Here is a 20,708-nt window from a genome sequence, read left to right as displayed (position 1 = left end):
GTGCAGGAGGAATTACATAAAACAGTGCATTAACAGTTCAGGTAAAACAGTAACTAAGCAGCTAAATAAAGCAGAACACAGAGTTAAACAAATGCTTGCTGGAAATTAGCAGTATGCATTAACGTGCATTTCAAAAATGCAGGCTAAAATCAGTCTTGCCAGAATTTCAGGTAAGCAGTAACTAAGCAGCTAAATAAAGCAGAACACAGTGTTAAACAAATGTGTGCTAGAAATTAGCAGTATGCATTAACGTGCGTTTCAAAAATGCAGGCTAAAAACAGTCTTGCCAGAATTCAGAAAACAGTAAAAAACAAATGCGAAGCTGGTATTAATAGCGGTATGCATTTTCGTGCGTTTCCCTATTAGGCTAAAAACTGTCTTGCCGGAAAGTAATGTTGGTATACTAACGCTAGTCACAGTACCACTTTATACAACAAGTAGTAGCTGTTTAGGCTAACTAATAAGTATTGGTCCGATGCTAACATGAACAGCAGCCATTTAGGCAGAGTTGCGTCTGTCTAAGCACGTGTATCACAGTTCTTATGTGGCATATTCCTGTATGTGCCAGTACATGCAGAGGTAGATATAACATAAAGACATAATTTTAACAAGTATTGGTCCGATGCTAACATGAACAGCAACCATTTTAGGCAGAGTTTCGTCTATCTAAGCACATTGTGTACCACAAAATAACAAATCAGTAGATACATAAACACATTTTAATTGTGCTGCTGCATTAAACTCAAGTTTTGGAAAGAAAAAAAAAAAGCATTGTAAATACATAATTTCTGATACTGGACATATTAGCTAAATATATGTCATGTCTTCTTTTTCCACAGTTGATGGAAGCTGGAGCTCTTGGTCTCCCTGGTCTCCTTGTGATGCATGTGTAGGAAACACAGTGCGGACAAGGCAGTGTATGAGCCCACCAGCCAGATATGGAGGTGTACCATGCCAAGGGGAATCAATTCAAAGCCGAATTTGTTCAGATAATGCCACCATTTGCTCAGGTAAGTTTTCAAATAGCACATGCTGTACAGGCATGACACATTTTTAATACTCTGCCTCAGCCTTTGCTAATAGCAGCATGACATGAACTGATTATGGCATAAATAGGAAAAGATCTATGTACAGTACTAGAGCTTATGTTATTTATGTATCTATATATTTATTTATCTAGTTATTTGTTAACTGGGAGTAGAACACTGATCCACCTAGACCATTTTTAGGCTCAGCCCAAGGATATGCAAAGAACAAAACAGTAGATGCTTTCAAACTATCGAGGCTTCATATTTAGCTAGAAAATGTAAAAACAAAAAATAATGATAACAAGCATTTAATTAGGAACAGTCCAACAGTAAACATTCTCAGGGATTCAGAAAGGGTTACCATGAGTGCTTAAATTTACCATGACTGGCTACCCGCTAATGGTAACCTTTTCCAATCAGAGACTGCCCTGTCACTTTGATTTTCTATATGTGAGAGCATCAGCATGGAGGGTTGTCCCACCAGCTGTGTTTCATGATATTGAGGCAGTCCAAGGGAGTGGCTAATACTAATTCCCGTAGAAATGCCTGTGACTACTGATTTACACTGCTAGCTGCATAAATTACTATGATCATATAAAATGTTTAACTTGGCTATAAGACAGCTATCACCCATTGAAGTCAATAGAATAAGCACTGAGTAGATAAGTTCAGCAAAGTTCGGTGGATACATAGAGGTGAGAGGGGGTGAGTGTGTGTATGTATGTGACAGTGCAGGAGTATGAATGGAGTCAAATGACTGTGTGTGTGTGTGTGTGTGTGTGTGTGTGTGTGTGTGTGTGTGTGTGTGTGCGTGTGTGTGTGTGTGTGTGTGTGTGTGAGTGAGTGTGTGTGCGGGAGGGGGTGGTTGTCTGCCTGGAGGGTCACAAAAGGGAGGTTAGGTAGGAGAATGGGTAAATGTAACCATGAGTACAAGTGAATGCTGGGGGTGTGATGTTGAGTGGATGTCTGTGTGTTTGGTTTTTTTTTTGGGGGGGGGGGGTGTCTATAAATGTTTGCATGTGTAAGAATGTCTGCATGTGCACTTGTCTGGGAGAGTACTTGTGCCAAAAAGATATGTGTGTTCCCAGAGGACACTACCACATGTTGTTAGCATGACATGGGAATCAGAGACTTGCACTTGAGCTCATAATGAGTCTTCCTCACTGCAGCTGTCTTTTTCATGATCTCATAAACTGACATACCTGTGGTAGGCAATTTACAACAGTGCAGCAGATTTGTTTTCTGAATGTTAGGGATGATCAGATAGTAGCATCACAGACAGTACAGGATGCACACCTTGTTTGAAGATTGTGGTTGAACTCTGAAGTATGTATTGGATAGGAAGTTTTAACTGTTTGCTTGCCTGAGATCTTATCCATGAAGTAATGAGAGAGTTTAGCATGATGATTCTTAAATAGATTAAGTTTGAGACTGCGTAGGTAGCAGCAGTGCATAGTCAACAAGTAGAAATACACTTCTGAGACAGCAGCAAGTCCTGAGGTTCTTCTGCAGTTTCTGTGCCATATACAGACCCAAGATCCCTTTGTTGTTTCTGCCAGGTTTTTCCCAATGTGAATCTGGCACTGGGCAGGCCACCTAATTTTTCAGGGAGTCAAACTTACTGGTGATCATTTAAATATCTGGGGAGTGAGGGATCTCTGCAGAAGCACAAGATAGAGCATGACAATGGGAGCCATCCTGTATACATCAGGTAGCCAGCTTTCCTTTTACCCCTCCCAACATGCTTAGGCATGTGGTTCAGCTTGGGTGGCTATGAGGAGTGCTCTGAGGATGTACCCACCAAAACCTTTAGAGAAGCCAACCTTCTAGCCCCCTTATAATCCCAGCCTGAATGTCTGTTACACTAGGAGTGCTGGTCTCAGCATGAACTCAATCCAGCATGCTCCCTCTCTTCCAGGATTGGCATGGCCATCCTCCTTGCCTGTGTCATCAATCTCCCAGTATAATAGATCTGTTTATTTCAGTAAGTCATGTTTGTCCAAGTAGTTTAGGGATGAATACAAATTTGCCATAATTCAATGGGCGATGTATTTTGTGCATTTGCATATAGTCATATAACAATTCAGATCATTTAGAAAAGTAAGAAATAATATTTTGGAACATTTTACACTTTTGTTAGTTATGCCACTATTGGCTTTAACTGATTTGCTTTTCCCTGAAGATTTAGGATGATCCAGTCCATCCTCTTGAATCTCTTAGACATGTACTGCAGGTTCAGATCAACTCACCACAGAAAACTTTCCCAGACTTTAGCTTCTTTCCGCCTACAATAAGATACTTCTTTGTCCAAATTTCCCTTTATGCTCACAAGCAACAAACTGCAAAATGGCCCAGGCACTTCTTGTTATTAAAAGTTCACTTCTTCTACTTAAAATTTTGTTTTCTGCTCCTTACTTTTGAAAACAATGTATCTCAGATCTTTCAAGTTTTTTTTTTCATTATTGAATTGCTGTTGTTAAGAATCATCTCTATCTGTAACTTCTCTTTTTTTTTCCATGTGTCTTTCCCTCCCTTTGCTGGATTCCGTTCATTGTTTTAAGTGTAGCTGGAGTTAAAGTTTCCTGTTTCTTAATCATTTGTGATGAAAGTAGAATCAGCATTTGTAGGATTTCTTAGGCCATGATGGAACTTCCTGGTTTAAGAAGTGTTCTGTGTAGTCATAACATACCACACCAAGACCATTATTCTTTATGCATGGTTTTCTTAAGTACTAAAAATGTATCTGTTTCAAGTGAGATCTGTACTAGTTTTGACAAGTGCACACTGAGAGATCATTGCAATAAACATTAGAGTCACCTAAAGTATTGGACCCTAGATATCAGCTCATGGGACAGATGTGGCTTCTTAACTCTCCCCACCAGATTGTTATTGATACCAAGGTATCAGAGTATTTGCAAAGAAAAAGGTGTTTGGGAAGTGCTAAGTGAAATACCAACTCTGGTAGCGTTTTTAGTTGAGTCTGGAATGGTTTGCTGTTAAAAAGAGATAATTAGTGTGAGATATAAAATATGGCATGAAAACTATAAAATACTTCAGATAATGTCAAAAAGGCAGTTTACAAAGAAATAATGGGAAGACATCTGTATACCTCCGAAATGTTCAACAAAGTCCATATGGTTTTGGATTTCTATGTTGAAGTGTTTGTATAGGTATTTTATACCCCAGGTAGACTTTAGGGAACCTTTACTCAGGCAGATAGCAAATGCTGGAGGTGTGATGGGAAAGAGAGAGGTAAATAGGAGCTTGTTTTTTTTGGGGGGGTGGTATAACAAGTTGGCAGATTTCTAACAGACTACTTTATCAGAAATGTTGGGGAAGCAAATGGCTAAAGAAATGATTCTTTTAAGCTAGAGCACATGCTCTGAATTGCCTAGATATAGTAAGGCCTTTCTATGTTTAATGCTACTGGATGCCAAAAATTTAATTACTAGGAAATGGAATCAAAATGTAAACAAACTGTAATTATAGTACTGAATATTGTAGAAAAGGAAGGGAGCAGATTACATAAAAATGCATAGAATTTGAGGGAACAATACAGTCACAATTACTTGTTTTCTTTTCTATTAATGCATGTATGCCTATGTCCCTGCGTAAATACAGATGTAATACAGATGCTTAAAAAAGTCCAGTTTGCAATACAAATCACTTTGATAAATGTTTGTCTTTGTGAATTGGCTTTCCTTTAGCAGCTTCACTCTATCAATGTTTTGACTATGGAGTCAGTGGCAAAGAGAGTTCCTGAAGCTCAAAACCAATAGCAGAAGCACATTGCTTTTGCTCTTCTGTTTTGTCTGTTTGAGCACTAGTGTAGCCAGGGTGGGGCAAAGGGGGCAACTGCCCCAGGTGCAAAGTACTTTAACATTCCATGTGTGGCATAAACTGTAGCAGCTGCTTGTTACATTGTTTGTTACAGTTTTAAAGGAAAGAAGAGCATATTTTACTTAGAACTGAAGTACTTAGCTCTCAGCTGAAGAGGACCTTTTTTTGCTCCTCAACTTAGAGCTTAAGAGTGGAATTGAACACCAGTATAGCTAGCTATACCTCTGTGTTTGAGCTCCAGAAAGTCAGAGTAGTGGATAGAGAGTACCAGTATCTAGAGGAACGGAATGATACTGCAGTGCTGACCTGATGCCTCTTCACATTCTTTCTGTTTATTTTTACAATTGTGAAAAAGCAGGTCACTGAATCTTAATGCTCAACTAGCTCTGATTTGCTTCAGAATTTTACACTGCCCTTTATAAAATGTGCCATTGCAGCAAGATCCAAAACTAAATACATAAAAATAAAATGGAGTGCTGTGCAGCTCAGCAGCATGAATACCAACATGAATACCAACTCAATGAACGTTGAACTCTAAAGCAGTAGAAGTTAGTGTGTGTTTATGGGTGGGGAGAGTTATGTGACTGTGGCTGTGTTTAATGTGTGTATCATGATTGTAACTGCCATGTGTGTGTCTGTGTGAGAGTATTTGTATGTGCCTGTATGTGAATGCGACTACGTAGCTGTGTAAGCTGTGTGTGTGTGTGTGTGTGTGTGTGTGTGTGTGTGTGTGTGTGTGTGTGTGTGTGTGTGTGTGTGTGTGTGTGTCTGTGCATGTGCGTGTGTGTACTTTTTTTGGTCATCATCATTCTGTCCCATGACTTGGTGGACCCATCCTCATCCAGACTTTGAGCCATTTGCATTTAAGACTGCTAGCCTAGAGGTTGTGGCAGTGGGGGAAAATCTTTCTTTCACTCTGGTCCTGTTTCAGTGACCTAAGATTTTCCACTCCCATATGAGTTCTTCAGTTAGCATTGATAAACCTAAAAATGAGGTTAGTGAATCCACTCCAAGCTCTTCTGGTATTTCCACTTTAGATATTTCTGATTCTGAAAGACAGAAGTCTACTAGACAGAGTACTGTGTGTAAGGCTTCACATTTAAAGCTGGATAGACCGTGTTTCTCAAGGCACCTCTCAGTAAGATGTTAGCGTATGAGCATCACTTTTATTTATTTATGTAAGTTTTGTTGACCAGGTTAGTACCACTAGGTCACTGGCCTATTTTCAGGAGAGATCCAAGGTAGCAGGGAACTTCCTCTAATCATTATGTGATAACTGCCATTAGATCTTTTATATACCTGAAATACCACCAACTCAGGCAAAAGAGGCATTAGTTCAGCACTCATCTGGCCACCAGCTCAGGCAGGCAGGGCCTCAATTTAACATCCCATCCAAAAGATGGTGCACTCAGAAGTGCAGCACTTTCTTATGCTACATTAGAGTGTCAGTACTGGAAAAATGAATCCAAGCTCCTGTGGTGGGAATAGAACCCACAGCCTTCTGATTGTCCAGCATCAAGGACAAGTGAGCTACATGTTAAACTACTGACATAGACTACTCTAAAATGGCAGAGGATTTATTGCAAATCTAAATAGACACATGTTTTTTCTCATCCCCCTTTCCCTCCAAGGAGGACAGAGATTCTTTCTTCCTACTGTTTCTTTGGCCCAGTCTGCATCATGTGCAGTTTTTGCTCAGATTATTGATGGAATTTTTGTCTTCCAGCCTCTGTTGCTGTCAGCATCAATACAGTTCTCGATTTCAGTGGCTGTTGACATGGTTGTGTTCAGAACTTTGTATCTTCACTATTGTCTGTGGCATCTGTGTCAAGTATTCTGGTGTTAATTCCCTTGATGCTAACTCTTCCTTTGGCTCTGAGACTTGTATTCAGTGACTCGAGACTGATGTCCTCAGTACTACTTCAGACCTTATCACTGGACGTTGATCTCTCATGGTTGAGGGACTCATTACCAAGGTTAGTGTAAGTGGACTTCTTGATGTTCAGATCAACTCTCCATTCATTGTCCAAACCACACAGCACTGCATTGACTCTTTCAGCATTGGTGCTAGCCAGATTTCATGTGTTTGATGTATCCCTGAAATTGACCCCATATTATAAAACTCTCTTGACATTAGTTAAACCCTGAACTTCCCCAAGACCCCATCTTGCTGTGAGTCAGCAACCCTTTCATAGTTCTAGGACTATATGAATTAAAGGACTCTGTAGACCTTATCAACACAAGTCCGGGTCCATTAGTTCCCTTTATCAATTCATGCCTATGGTGTGACATTGTGTCTCACTTACTGCTTCGTATAGTAATAGGGATTTCTTGTGCCTGTCCTCTGTTCCCTTAGTTATTACCTGAGCTTAGCCCATGGACAGACCAATAGTACCCTTCTCCAGGTAAAGAACCCCTTGCCTCCCCTAACCATGTAAGAAGAGTTGACTGCTCACTGTTGTCCCTCTCTGTCCATCTGCATCCATAGCCAGTATGGGATCACAGGTTGAAGTTTGGATGCATTACTTCTGCATACCAAACTGGCAAGGACATTTCTTCTAGATACAAGATGTCCCCTGCTCATTCCAGTTGCACACTTGAACTCACTCTACCTATTATTTTATTTTATTTTTTTGTGATTCTGAACCATTTACTCAGCTACCATTTATGATTGGTTCTGAAATTAACTTTGCCCTCAGCGTGAACTGTGATATGGCTAAATTTGATGACTTATTTAATGTTTAATTAACATGGCACAGAGTCAAGGTGTCTTTCTGTGCCACTTGTCCTCAGTACTACTTCAGACCTTATCACTGGACGTTGATCTCTCATGGTTGAGGGACTCATTACTAAGGTTAGTGTAAGTGGACTTCTTGATGTTCAGATCAACTCTCCATTCATTGTCCAAACCACACAGCACTGCATTGACTCTTTCAGCATTGGTGCTAGCCAGATTTCATGTGTTTGATGTATCCCTGAAATTGACCCCATATTATAAAACTCTCTTGACATTAGTTAAACCCTGAACTTCCCCAAGACCCCATCTTGCTGTGAGTCAGCAACCCTTTCATAGTTCTAGGACTATATGAATTAAAGGACTCTGTAGACCTTATCAACACAAGTCCGGGTCCATTAGTTCCCTTTATCAATTCAGGCCTATGGTGTGACATTGTGTCTCACTTACTGCTTCGTATAGTAATAGGGATTTCTTGTGCCTGTCCTCTGTTCCCTTAGTTATTACCTGAGCTTAGCCCATGGACAGACCAATAGTACCCTTCTCCAGGTAAAGAACCCCTTGCCTCCCCTAACCATGTAAGAAGAGTTGACTGCTCACTGTTGTCCCTCTCTGTCCATCTGCATCCATAGCCAGTATGGGATCACAGGTTGAAGTTTGGATGCATTACTTCTGCATACCAAACTGGCAAGGACATTTCTTCTAGATACAAGATGTCCCCTGCTCATTCCAGTTGCACACTTGAACTCACTCTACCTATTATTTTATTTTATTTTTTTGTGATTCTGAACCATTTACTCAGCTACCATTTATGATTGGTTCTGAAATTAACTTTGCCCTCAGCGTGAACTGTGATATGGCTAAATTTGATGACTTATTTAATGTTTAATTAACATGGCACAGAGTCAAGGTGTCTTTCTGTGCCACTTGTGACCTGAGTATGGGAACAAACTCTGGCTGTGGATAGGACTGACCTTGACAGATAGAAAGAAGTGTCTGATAGACAACTCTTGTATCTCAGGGGAGAGTTGGTGATAAGTGCTACTTTTGTGACCTCTAGTGAAGACTAGAAGTCTCACTACTCAGCTAGCTCTGTAAGATAGAGTAACTGATATGCTAGCATCTTTGCATGTCACCCATTCTAGTAAAGATCTTGACTAATTACATTGCAAGTGTGATGGCTCTCGAATGTAGTTCACAGTTCCTAATAAAAGTCCTCACTCCCTAGCCAGCTTATCAGAGAGTCACAGCTACCTACTCGAGGGACATGTACAGGTCTGTTGGAGATATGGAAATACACTAAGAGAGTAAATTGGATATGTTGCTAAATAGCTGGTAGCCAGTGGTGAGCTGGGAGTGAGCACAATAAAAATAAATACATAAATACATATGTAAATAAATAAATAAATAAAGCAAGACTTGCTCTTATGGGAGGTGCTCTCTTGCCTTTGTTGTCTCAGACCCATGGCTCCTTCTTAGCTAACTTTGTCAGTGACATCAGAAGCATCTGCCACATTTCCTTGCATATTCCAAAGATCCTGCATTGGTACATGCCCTCTTGAAATGTTAAGTGTTATTCAGCTTTGCATGTTAGAAATAATGCATGCAGCTGTTTGATTACAAGTGTTTTACCTTCTCATTCTCATTTCATGCTATCATGCAGTTACTGAAGGCAGAAGTTTGTCATGAAGTTGGCACATGAAAAATCTCATTATATATCCTAGAATAAAAGCTTACATGAATGACCAAGCATGTGCAGTCTAAATCTTCTGGAGTTGGAAAACATTTACATATCATGTGCATGATTTTCATACTGCGGAAGCTTTTAGGAAGCAAGTGTCTCTGTTAAATAGCTGCGTGTCCTCAAATGGATCTTTCCTGTATAAACTGCTGCAATTGTTTGTTCTGTGTGGTGACATTTTTTTGTTTATGCTCTGTGCATCAGTGGGTTTATAAATATGCAAGGTATTCAGTATATTTTGGAATAATTTTTGATGTACAGCATGCCTTCTACATTAATATTTACATGCTTACTGCCTTACATGTTGTAGAAATTAATGCATTACATAGAACGATAAATTGTATATTGTCTGTGTTTATACTGATGCATTCAGTGATTTCCTGCTTCAGATATTGTGATAATGGCCATACTATACTCTCTCTGGCCATGCCTAAAAGTAGACAGTTTTATGTCTCCAGTCAGATTAAAAAAAAAACAGGTGTGTAAATATATGTTCTGCTAGCAGTAGCTTAGTAGGGTTTAGCAGAGTTGCAAATGGTCCTGTTTTCTGCACTATTGGGAGTAGCTTTATTATTAATTATCTACAGAACAAAGTAGTTCATTGTTGATTTTTAGTATGTTATGAGCATAGTCTCGCTGATGGACATCCTTCTACATCATTTTCAGAGTGTGGAGGTGGCCAGGTCCATTATGAGTGTGGGAAGCCCTGCCCCAGGACATGTGAAGATCTCCATTTTGACATGATGTGCCTGGAGAGTTCTGAATGTCAGCCATCATGTGGATGCCCACAAGGAGAAGTATTGCAGAACGGAGTTTGTATTGACCCATCTGATTGCCGCTGCAGATACCACAACACTTCTTTTGGTAAGTATATGTTGTCAGGATACCTGAATGGTAAGAGGTGCTATATTTTTCTGAATGACGTTTACTGTTTAGGATCTCTTGGAGTTACATTCATTTGTTAGTCTACATTGCCAAAATCTTCTGAGCTTTGTTCACCTTGGAACACTCAGACGTTTGTTTATACCTGCAACAGAAATGTGAACAGCTACTTATGTTGCATTTCCCAAGGTAGGATAGTCTTATTTTCATTATGTTTTTATTTTTAATATTTAGTGTATTCATTTGGTATCTGCTTTAACTATCATGTTACGTATTAGGATTCCTCAAAGGAGTTTAATCTTTTTTGAAAACTCCTGTTTTCCCCCTTAAATCGTGACAAAATGTAGACTGACTCATAAGATGATGTTCAGTGTCTACAGCCATCATATCCTCTCAGATGTTGGAGCATGAGTTGCCCCCCCCCCCCCCCCCCACACATCTACTATGAGTTTTTGTGGGTTATCAGTAGCCTAGTTGCTTTTGCTGGGCGTGTTTGGTATATATGCTAAAAAAGAAAAGCTTCAGAAGAAGGAAATTAGCAACCTACTGAAATGTATATATTAAATCTGTGTAGGTATACTCAGCCTTTCATTACTGCTTAATAGACGTGCTTGTCTGTATTGACAATTTTTACATTCAATAGTGTTGAAAGTCTAGTTCCTAAATGAATCACATTTCTAAGGAGGCAAAAACTTTTGTATATTCACTAATAATTAAAATATCCAGTGACTTCTTTGATAGGAATAGAATATTTTTACTTGTAGAAGCTAGGATGTCCTTTACTTTACATTATAATCAAAAGACTTAAAAATAAAAAAAATGCCTCAGTGATTTTCATTACATCTACAGTATATTGGAAGATCTGGAGTATGTACTGAAAATCGTGCAACTTCAAAAATATGTGATTAGTCATTAGCACTTATGTTAAATAAAAAATCAGAATTCAATACACAGGAGGTTCAGATTCAAAAGTTTACTAGTGTACACCAGGAGGCAAAAAACCATACAAGTACAGAATTTTGTCTGACATGATGCAGGAAGTACAGAATATTTTATAGTGTTTACATTCAAGTTATGCCCACCTTACTGACGTGGTTAGTCACAAGGCATCTACATCACTTTTACTAACAGTATTCTATTCATCTAATAATGCTGATGCAGTACATTTAAAAAAACTTTTCCTTTAGATACAATACGGCCTTGCTATCCAGCTGGCCAGTCATAATGTCTTTCTGTAAAGTTACTTCTTAAAGGTCTCATATCAGTTCGAATACAATAGCAGATTCAGACTTTAAATTCACCTCTTTGTTCACTGTTTCACTTTCCTACCAGCTGTGTTTTTATCTTGCAGGGACAAGTTACTACATCAGGAAAGGAAGATTTAATTATTTACAAGGACATGTTATCTTATCAGGAAGGAGCGGAAGATTTACACATTTTAATTTCCTGACCCAGCAGATAATCACTTATGAAAAGCATAACATTAAGCTTGCTGAGCTGGCAGCTGCCAGGGTCAGGGGTCAAAGCACACTGCAGTTTCAGAAGCTACTTGCATTTACACATGAATTTTATCCCTTCTGTTATATGATTAATAGAATAAAATGCATTATAAACTACCTTGCTTTTAAACTAGCATTTCACATATATTTAAATACATATTTTTCTAACATTTTCCCCCTATTAATACTTTTTATTCTATTTTGAAGTATGCATAGTGTCATTTCATCTCTTAGCCTTTCCCACTCAGGATTTTCAGCTAGGTGAGTCATTTAATCAATACTTCAGAAAAAGCATCATCTGAAATCAATCTTTCAATTTCAATATCTTGGTAGAAAGTTTCAGTAACAGATACATCAACAAAATCTTTGATTAATCTTTTCATGCAGGGAATTCCACAGCAAACACATGCTCCTATTAGGAGTATACCCACACAAATAGCAATTAGAATGTTCATTAGGATGGAACCCCACCCCCCAAACAGATTCTGGAAGAAGTCCGTCAGTGGGTTTGGGCCTGGTTCGGTCATGGCTGATACTTGCTGAATTACCTCTAGGTGATTATTTATCTCGTGGCGATTGTCAGGGATGAAAGCACAGCATTCTTCTTTGATAAGCGTGCACGCATTACCACCTCGCCGCTAGGGTGAAGTCAAGAGCCATCCGATTTTGTAGTACAACAGTTCTCATTGCATTCAGTTCATCAGTCACCAATTCTAGGGCGGAAAAAGTTGCATTACTCATTACTTCGAGAAGTTTCGACAACTTCCTCAGCTCCCAGATCGATTTGACTGCTCCATAGGCTGGTAGTATTCCTGCCCAGGATATAACACTGTTACCCAAGTCCATATGAGTCAATTCACTTTTGTCTTTTACTGAATTATGGTCTTTCCAACCAGCTTCAATCTTCCCAACTGGATTCACAGGTTTCTTAACTGGACCTTCAGATTTTCGAGCTATTTCCCTTACATTTCGTATCTTACCCAAAGGTAATTCTGCAGTATGTCTTATTGCTGGAACCAGATAACCCAAAAAACAACTGCCGGACCAATTCTCAGGTAACCATTTATATGCCTTTTTCCCACAAATAAAATAACAGTTTTCTACTTTAGTACTAATACGCATCAGCCCTGCATGAAACATTTTTTGATCTATAACTGACAATTGTTTAAACAAAACAGGGTTTTGTCGTACTTCATTCAATGTTGTTTTCATTGTGCTCAAATATGAATCATAGTATTACAAACAGTACCTCCACTTTTAACTTTAATGTAACACTTGTAAGATATCGTAATATTACAATTACTCCATCCTACTTGGAGGGTATCGTTTTTAAAAAAACACACAATTCCCTTTTGTGTAAGAGGTAAAAATAAAGCTATTTTGTCCTGTGATCTCACAGTTCCTGTGTCGAAAAGTAAATTCTCCCAAGTCTCATTTATCCCCAAAGGGACAGCGGACATTATCAGTCCTCCATATGCTGTTGGTATAGCTGTACAAACCCAGCAATTTGAAATGTTCATAGTCTCTGCATACACACGTTTCATGGCCAGGTATGTGTTAAAATTTGGATGCCAGTCTATAGATGTTTCATCACGCCTTCCCACTTTCACTTGTGTGGTTGTGTGTAGGATGAACCACAGCAAAAGAAAAATTGTCACAATTACAGTTAATAAATGTACACACAACAAAATGATTATGCAACATCTCTGGGGTTGATCTAAACTTCTATTCGCTTTGCTTTTGGCCATATCGGTCTGGTTGTGTATCAGTCTCAAAGTTTTTATCAAGCTGAAAATTCTTTACCGGTTTACAATGCGTCAAATGAACCCAGGACGTCCTCTCGGCCACTCTAACTGCAGTAGGCGTTGCCAACAAAACCTGGTACGGACCTTCCCACTTTGGACTCACCCAGTTTTTCCTTTTCGTCACTTTCAGCCAGACCCACGACCCTGGGGCCAAGACTGCTTCCACCGGTCTGGTCTGTTCCTTATCTGAAAAAGAGTTAAACTGCAAAACAGATTTATTCCTTAACAATTTCTTCATATATTCTGCTAACGAACTGTCAGCCTCTTGCTCTGCAGGCATGAGAGCTCTCCACTGAGGCACATAATATGCTCTCCCAAAAACCATTTCAAAGGGAGTCAAACCCTTTACATTTGGAACTGTTCTCATACTCAGCAGTGCTAAAGGCAGACAGTATATCCAATTCTTTTGGGTCTCCTCTACTAGCTTCCTAAGTTTACTTTTTAGGGTACCATTGTACCTTTCCACCAGTCCTGCTGACTGTGGGTGGTAGGCACAATGGTTCTTTAAGGAGATACCAAAAAATCTCCCAAGCTGGTGAATCGTCTGATTCACAAAATGTGTGCCATTGTCACTATAAATCCTCTCCAGAATGCCAAATCTAGGGATTACTTCTTTTATCAGGGCTTTTGCCACTGTTGCTGCATCCGGGTTTTTGGTTGGAAAAGCTTCTACCCATTTAGAAAACATGTCTACAATAACTAAACAAAACTTCTTCCCTTCACATTTATTCAATTCTATGAAATCCATACAAATAGTATGGAACGGGTATGTTGGTATAGGAAAACGTCCTTGCTTGGTTTTAAATGCTCCTTGTGCATGGTGCTTGTTACAAGTATGACAAGCTGCACAAAATTTTTTTGTATAGTTTATGTATCCGTATGTTTGGAATATTCGATGTACTAACTGTACCATCCCCCCTGTTGAGACATGGCACTGCCCATGGCTCAACAAAGCTGCATATCTAAATAAATTAGACAGCGATATCGTTTTTCTTTCTTTGGAAATGTACAGTCCATTCTCAAGAATTGCACCTCGTTTTACCCATTTTTGTTTTTCTGCTTTTGTAGTAAGCGTCTGCATTGTTTTTAACATGTCTAAATCTAAAATCTCAGAGGGTTGTAATTTCTCATTTAAAAGTAAAGTTTCTGAGTCTGAGGCTGCTTGCTTTGCAGCTGCATCAGCTCGTGCATTACCTTTTGAAATCTTATCCTGTCTTTTTGTATGAGCTACACATTTACAAATAGCTACTTTGGTAGGTAACTGAATAGATTCTAATAGCTCCAAAATAAATTGCGCATGATTAATAGGTTTTCCACTGGATGTAATCATTCCTCTATTTTTCCATTGTTGTGCAAATACATGTACTGTAGAAAAAGCATACTGACTGTCAGTATATATGTTTACACACTTGTTTTTTGCTAAAGTACATGCTCTCGTCAAAGCTATCAACTCTGCTGCTTGTGCAGATAAGTTGTGTGGTAAGGATTGAGCTTCTAAAATTTCAGTGTCTGTAACTACTGCATATCCCACCAGATTCTTCCCTGTAGGACCCCTTCTGCATGAGCCGTCCACGTAATATGTCACCTCGGCATTATCCAAGGGCATATCTGTAAGATCTTGTCTAGGTAAAGCTAACTGTTCAATTTCCTGCAGGCAGCTGTGTGGTGTGCCCTCCGCAGGAGTTGGAAGTAATGTTGATGGATTCAATGTCGTACATCGTTCAATTGTCATATGAGGTTGGCTCAGCAGTATAGTCATACATGAAAGATGTCTAGCAGGAGAAAGGTATGCCACTTTCTCTTGCAGTAAAATTATTGCAACTGCATGAGGCACTCTCAATGTGAGAGGGTGAAATAACACCACTGAGGCCGAAGCCTGTACTGCCATTGCGGCTGCAACTACTGCTTGTACACAGTGAGGCAAAGATCGCCCCACTGGGTCTAACTGTGATGAATAGTAAGCTATGGGGCGTTGCTTGTCCCCATGTTGTTGCATCAATACTGACGTCATATATCCTTGCTTACAATCTACGGTCTGAAAGAACCGTTTGTGATAATTTGGAAGTCCTAAAACTAATGAAGAAGCTATCAACTGCTTCAACCTGCAGAAAGCCATTTCTGCTTCTGTTGTCCATTGTAAAATATCTTGTGCTGCCATTGGTGTCTTATATATCAAATCAATCAGTGGAGCAGATTCCAAAGCATAATTTGGTATCCAGCTCCGACAAAAATTAGTTGTACCTAAGAAAGACATCATTTCTTTCTTGGTTGTTGGTCTGGGTGCTTGCAAAATTGCTGTTTTTCTTTCCTCATCTAGTATTCTACCTTCATTGGATATTACATATCCCAAGTATCTAACTTGTTTTCTCCAAAGTTGTAACTTACTTTTGTTTACTTTGTGTCCTTGTATTGCTAAAAATTTCAATAATGCTACGGTATCCTCCCTGCACTGCTGCTGGGTGGGGGCTGCTAGCAAGATGTCATCTACATAAAGTAGAATTTGACTACCTCCCGGTAGGGTAAATCCTGCCAGGTTGCTAGCCATTTCTTGTGCAAAAATTGTTGGGCTCTCACAATATCCCTGTGGTAGTCGAGTATATGTATACCTTTTACCCTGAAATGTAAATGCAAACCAATATTGACTATCAGGATGTATAGGTATTGAAAAGAAAGCATTGCTAATATCTACCACAGATAAATACTTCTGTTGCGGTTCTAAATCATTTAACAAGGTATGTGGGTCTGGCACCGTAGGTGCTCTAGGTATTACTGCATTATTTACAGCTTGTAAATCTTGTACCATCCGCCATTCCCCGTTTGCTTTTTTAACAGGAAATAGGGGTGTTTACATGGTGAATCAGGAGATTCTACCAGTACTCCTTCTTTGAGCAATGCTGCTATTATAGGCTTAATTCCTATTTCTGCATCCTTTCTTAAAGGGTATTGTCTTTTCTGTGGTCTAAAAGCTGACTTTGGGGTAATTGTAACTGGTCCTGCTGTTCGAATAAGTCCTGCATCTGACTTGCCTGTTGACCACAGAGTTGTTGGAATTTCACACAAGGCCTTTTCTTCTTCTTCTAATAAAAATGCTAATCAGCTGTCCTCACTAGATTGCAAGTGTATAGCTGGATGTGTCTGTGTCAACCAATTCAGTTTTTGTTTTTGTATCCCCTGTTCTGACAGTTCTAAATCAGTCTGTTTCTCCCATCTTGTTACTTTTTCTCCTAAGTCTGCCCATTTAACACTTTTGTTCTTTGTCAGGCTGACATGTGGCAACCGATTTGATCTATACAATGCAAGGAATTCTTGAGGTAATGAACAGCTTACTACACTGTTCCCCTCAGTATCCCAGTACAAAGTACGCAAAACCAATCTAGTTGCACGATTTCTAAACAGTTCTTGCTCATACTCTCTATCAGGTCCTGGTGTGGTACAGTAATATAGAGTACAGTGTAACAAATGCTGTTGATCAGTGTCAAGGGAGGGGGCTTTACTGATGGCTACGTTCATCAGCTCCTCGGTCACTGCCCTTGGACCAGTCGTGACTAGGTCCTGGCTGTACCAATAAAAGGTTTCACCCTCCGATCGCACTACAAAGGTATCCATTTGTCTCTGTGCCTCCATACCTTGTACAGTTGGAACTACTGCTATGCCAAATATCTGCATAAGGTCCCTGCCCAATAGGTTTACTGGACACTTTGCAGAAACAACTATTTTACTTCTCTGGGTCCTACCTGAAACCGGGTCAGTTATTGCTATATCATGGGAGAGTGGCTCCCTGTATAGCTGTCTGTTTGCTGCTTTTACTAATATATAATCAGGTGATTCGGAATGTTCTGGTAACTTGGAGGAGTGTATCAAAGTCCGTGACGCTCCTGAGTCACACAGGAATTTGACTTCCCTTCCCTCCACCAGAAGTGTCACTTCTGGTTTTGTATCTGCTAGGTAGAGCTCCAGGCTCAACAATGCTAAATCTAAAATTTCATTTCCATTTTCGTCTAAGTCAATTTGTACTTCCTCTACTCCTTCTACTACATTGGCATTTGTCTTTTCTATTCTAGCTGTTACTGGTAATTCCTGACTTTCATATGATGTATCCTCACTATCATATAGTCAGTCCTCATCCCCTTTATCTTCTGTAATTACCTTCTTGTTTTGCCTACAATCCCTTACTAGATGCCCTTTTTTCCCACATTTGAAGCATTCACCTCTCTTTTTCATCTCTTCAAAATCTTCTGATCGTTTGTCAGACTGCTTGTTTCCCTGGGCATTCTTCTTGCCCTTTTTACCAGACTGTAATACAAATACTTCAGCTCCGTCTTCAGCAGTGAAGACTTGCGCCTTCTTTTTCTTTTTACTATTAAAATGTCTCTCAGCATGTCTAGCGTATTCGAGTAAGGCTTGTAGCCTCCCTGTTCGATGATCTATCATATGCTTCGTAATGAAGCTACTAATAGGTGCAATGCAACCTTTCAAAAATGCATTTTTTAATTGTTGTTCATATGGGGAATCATTCGTTTGGTTCCCAGGAATCGACATACCGCTATGATTATTAAAATATTCTAATAATCTAGCATAGTATCCATCTATTGTCTCATTTTCCTGTTGTATGCATTGATTAATGCAAGTCCAGTCTGCTCTAGGTTACCATTTCTCAGAGATTCGGTCTGTCAGACCTTTCACTCTGTTGTCTAACTCTGCGTCACTATGTGGGAGTGGCCTAAGTTCTGCTTTACGAGGATTCCAGGTGCCACAAATCATGTGCCAATCTGGACCTATAATTTGTCTTACTACTTTTTCTACTTCTTCCCCATTCAAGTGGTAACTTAACCTCATGCCTTGTAAATCTTCTAAAAATTTCGTAAAATTAACTTTTGGATGGGGGATTCCCTCAGTAGCCTTCTGGATGTCTTCCGGTGTCCATGGTCTATATACTAAGATCCTACCCTTCCTGTCCTGCCTGAGGATTTGGAACTTCTATAAGTGGGCATATTTCTTCCTCACTCTCATCCTGTAGATTTCTCTCTGTTTGGTATGATTCTGTGTCCCTATGTGTTTTACGTGTTCGAGACCTAGTCTCAATAGGATCTCTAACAAATGGTTGTGGTCTTACTGAAACTTCAGGATAACGCGGAGGCGGACCAGCCTGTCCACTCGCTTCATATCCTGAAAAGGGTAAAGGAGGGGGTAAGGGAGGAGGAGGAGCTGTAGCTATTACCAAGTTATTATCCTCTTTGTCTAAAAATAATGTTTTTGAATTTTTAAGCTTCTGTTCCCTACGATTTGCTTCCTCAATCCACCTGTGTGCTTGAGGTATGCCTAGTTGGTGTTGCTTTTTTGCCTGACCTCCTGCATCAGATTTAAGCTGTTTAAGGAGTTTAACTCGTGTAAGTTTATCTAGTTTACCATCAAATTCATATTTGTTAACCCATTTCGTATAATACCTAACATTATCAGCACGCTGTAATTGCATGTATTTTGCGTCTTCGGTTAGGGGCGGATCTCGCGAGGTTTTAGTGCACTGATTACCCATGTCAAAGAAAATGTTACGTAACCCTTTTTTTTTATCACGTGATGTCAAATTCTTAGTTCCTGTTTACCGTTTATCTAGAATAACTGTCTACCTTATTCTGTTACCCTGATCTATGACAAAATATACAGTACTTCCTTTTGTCAATGATCTGCAAAAAAAAATCTTGACAACAATATACTGTAACCTAGTCCCTGATCTAAAACAGAAAAAAGGCAAATTCTTCCTACCTGAGCCTCCTGGTCTTGACAATGGTCAAATTCCACTCTTCGGCCACAGATCAGAAAGTGGCCAGCCTCTTTACACACGACAGTTCAGTCGGAGGTCTTTTCACTCAAGAAGAACAATTTTGGTAACTTCTCCTGCGCAGTATTCGACCACCGATACACTCTGATCTGCAGCTTACCAAGGGAATTCCGTCTCGAAAGGACCAAACTGTTAAATAAAAAATCAGAATTCAATACACAGGAGGTTCAGATTCAAAAGTTTACTAGTGTACACCAGGAGGCAAAAAACCATACAAGTACAGAATTTTGTCTGACATGATGCAGGAAGTACAGAATATTTTATAGTGTTTACATTCAAGTTATGCCCACCTTACTGACGTGGTTAGTCACAAGGCATCTACATCACTTTTACTAACAGTATTCTATTCATCTAATAATGCTGATGCAGTACATTTAAAAAAACTTTTCCTTTAGATACAATACGGCCTTGCTATCCAGCTGGCCAGTCATAATGTCTTTCTGTAAAGTTACTTCTTAAAGGTCTCATATCAGTTCGAATACAATAGCAGATTCAGACTTTAAATTCACCTCTTTGTTCACTGTTTCACTTTCCCACCAGCTGTGTTTTTATCTTGCAGGGACAAGTTACTACATCAGGAAAGGAAGATTTAATTATTTACAAGGACACGTTATCTTATCAGGAAGGAGCGGAAGATTTACACATTTTAATTTCCTGACCCAGCAGATAATCTCTTATGAAAAGCATAACATTAAACTTGCTGAGCTGGCAGCTGCCAGGGTCAGGGGTCAAAGCACACTGCAGTTTCAGAAGCTACTTGCATTTACACATGAATTTTATCCCTTCTGTTATATGATTAATATAATAAAATGCATTATAAACTACCTTGCTTTTAAACTAGCATTTCACATATATTTAAATACATATTTTTCTAACAACTTGGAAATTGTCCAGGGTACATCAGTTTTGGACTTAGTATATATTTCTTCCTAATTGCACTTACATTTTCAGAATTGTGAGACAATCAGTATGGAATCTCAGACTTACAATAGGAATTCCTTGACATCTGATTTGATCAAGAAACAGGATTTAACTTCAAACACTTTCAAGCAAATAATAGTCATTGTCCCGTCCCCCCTTCTGGATTTTAAAAATTTCTTGTCTGAATTTTTAATGCTTCCTCATGCACAGAAGTGTAACTGGAGTAGGTGCAGGAGGAATCTACCATAGGTGCAAAGTGTTAGGGGGCCAAGTCAGCACATACCAACCAGTCATGCATTGTTGGCCTCGGCTCTGAGGCAGAAGAGTTTTATTTTAAGTAGATATCTGGATGAACAGAGCACCAGATCATGAACCAACTTTTTTTTTCTCCTCAACTCAGTAATGAGTTGAGGAGCATAGAT

General features: G+C 39.3%; 1 protein-coding gene across 1 annotated transcript in view; it reads left to right on the top strand.

Annotated features, from left to right (window-relative positions):
- The window catches only part of LOC122797804 (SCO-spondin-like), a 4,708,783-nt gene that overhangs the window by 3,426,713 nt on the left and 1,261,362 nt on the right, over positions 1-20,708 (top strand). Inside the window, exons 76-77 of the mRNA XM_044066325.1 lie at positions 840-1,010; positions 10,010-10,207. Coding sequence (XP_043922260.1) covers positions 840-1,010; positions 10,010-10,207 — 369 coding nt within the window. The remainder of the gene's footprint in view (positions 1-839; positions 1,011-10,009; positions 10,208-20,708) is intronic.

The sequence above is a fragment of the Protopterus annectens genome, chromosome 3.part1, assembly GCF_019279795.1.
Source record: "Protopterus annectens isolate FY-2018-M chromosome 3.part1, PAN1.0, whole genome shotgun sequence".
Taxonomy (NCBI): domain Eukaryota; kingdom Metazoa; phylum Chordata; order Ceratodontiformes; family Protopteridae; genus Protopterus; species Protopterus annectens.
This window is presented reverse-complemented; position numbering and strand designations above follow the sequence as displayed.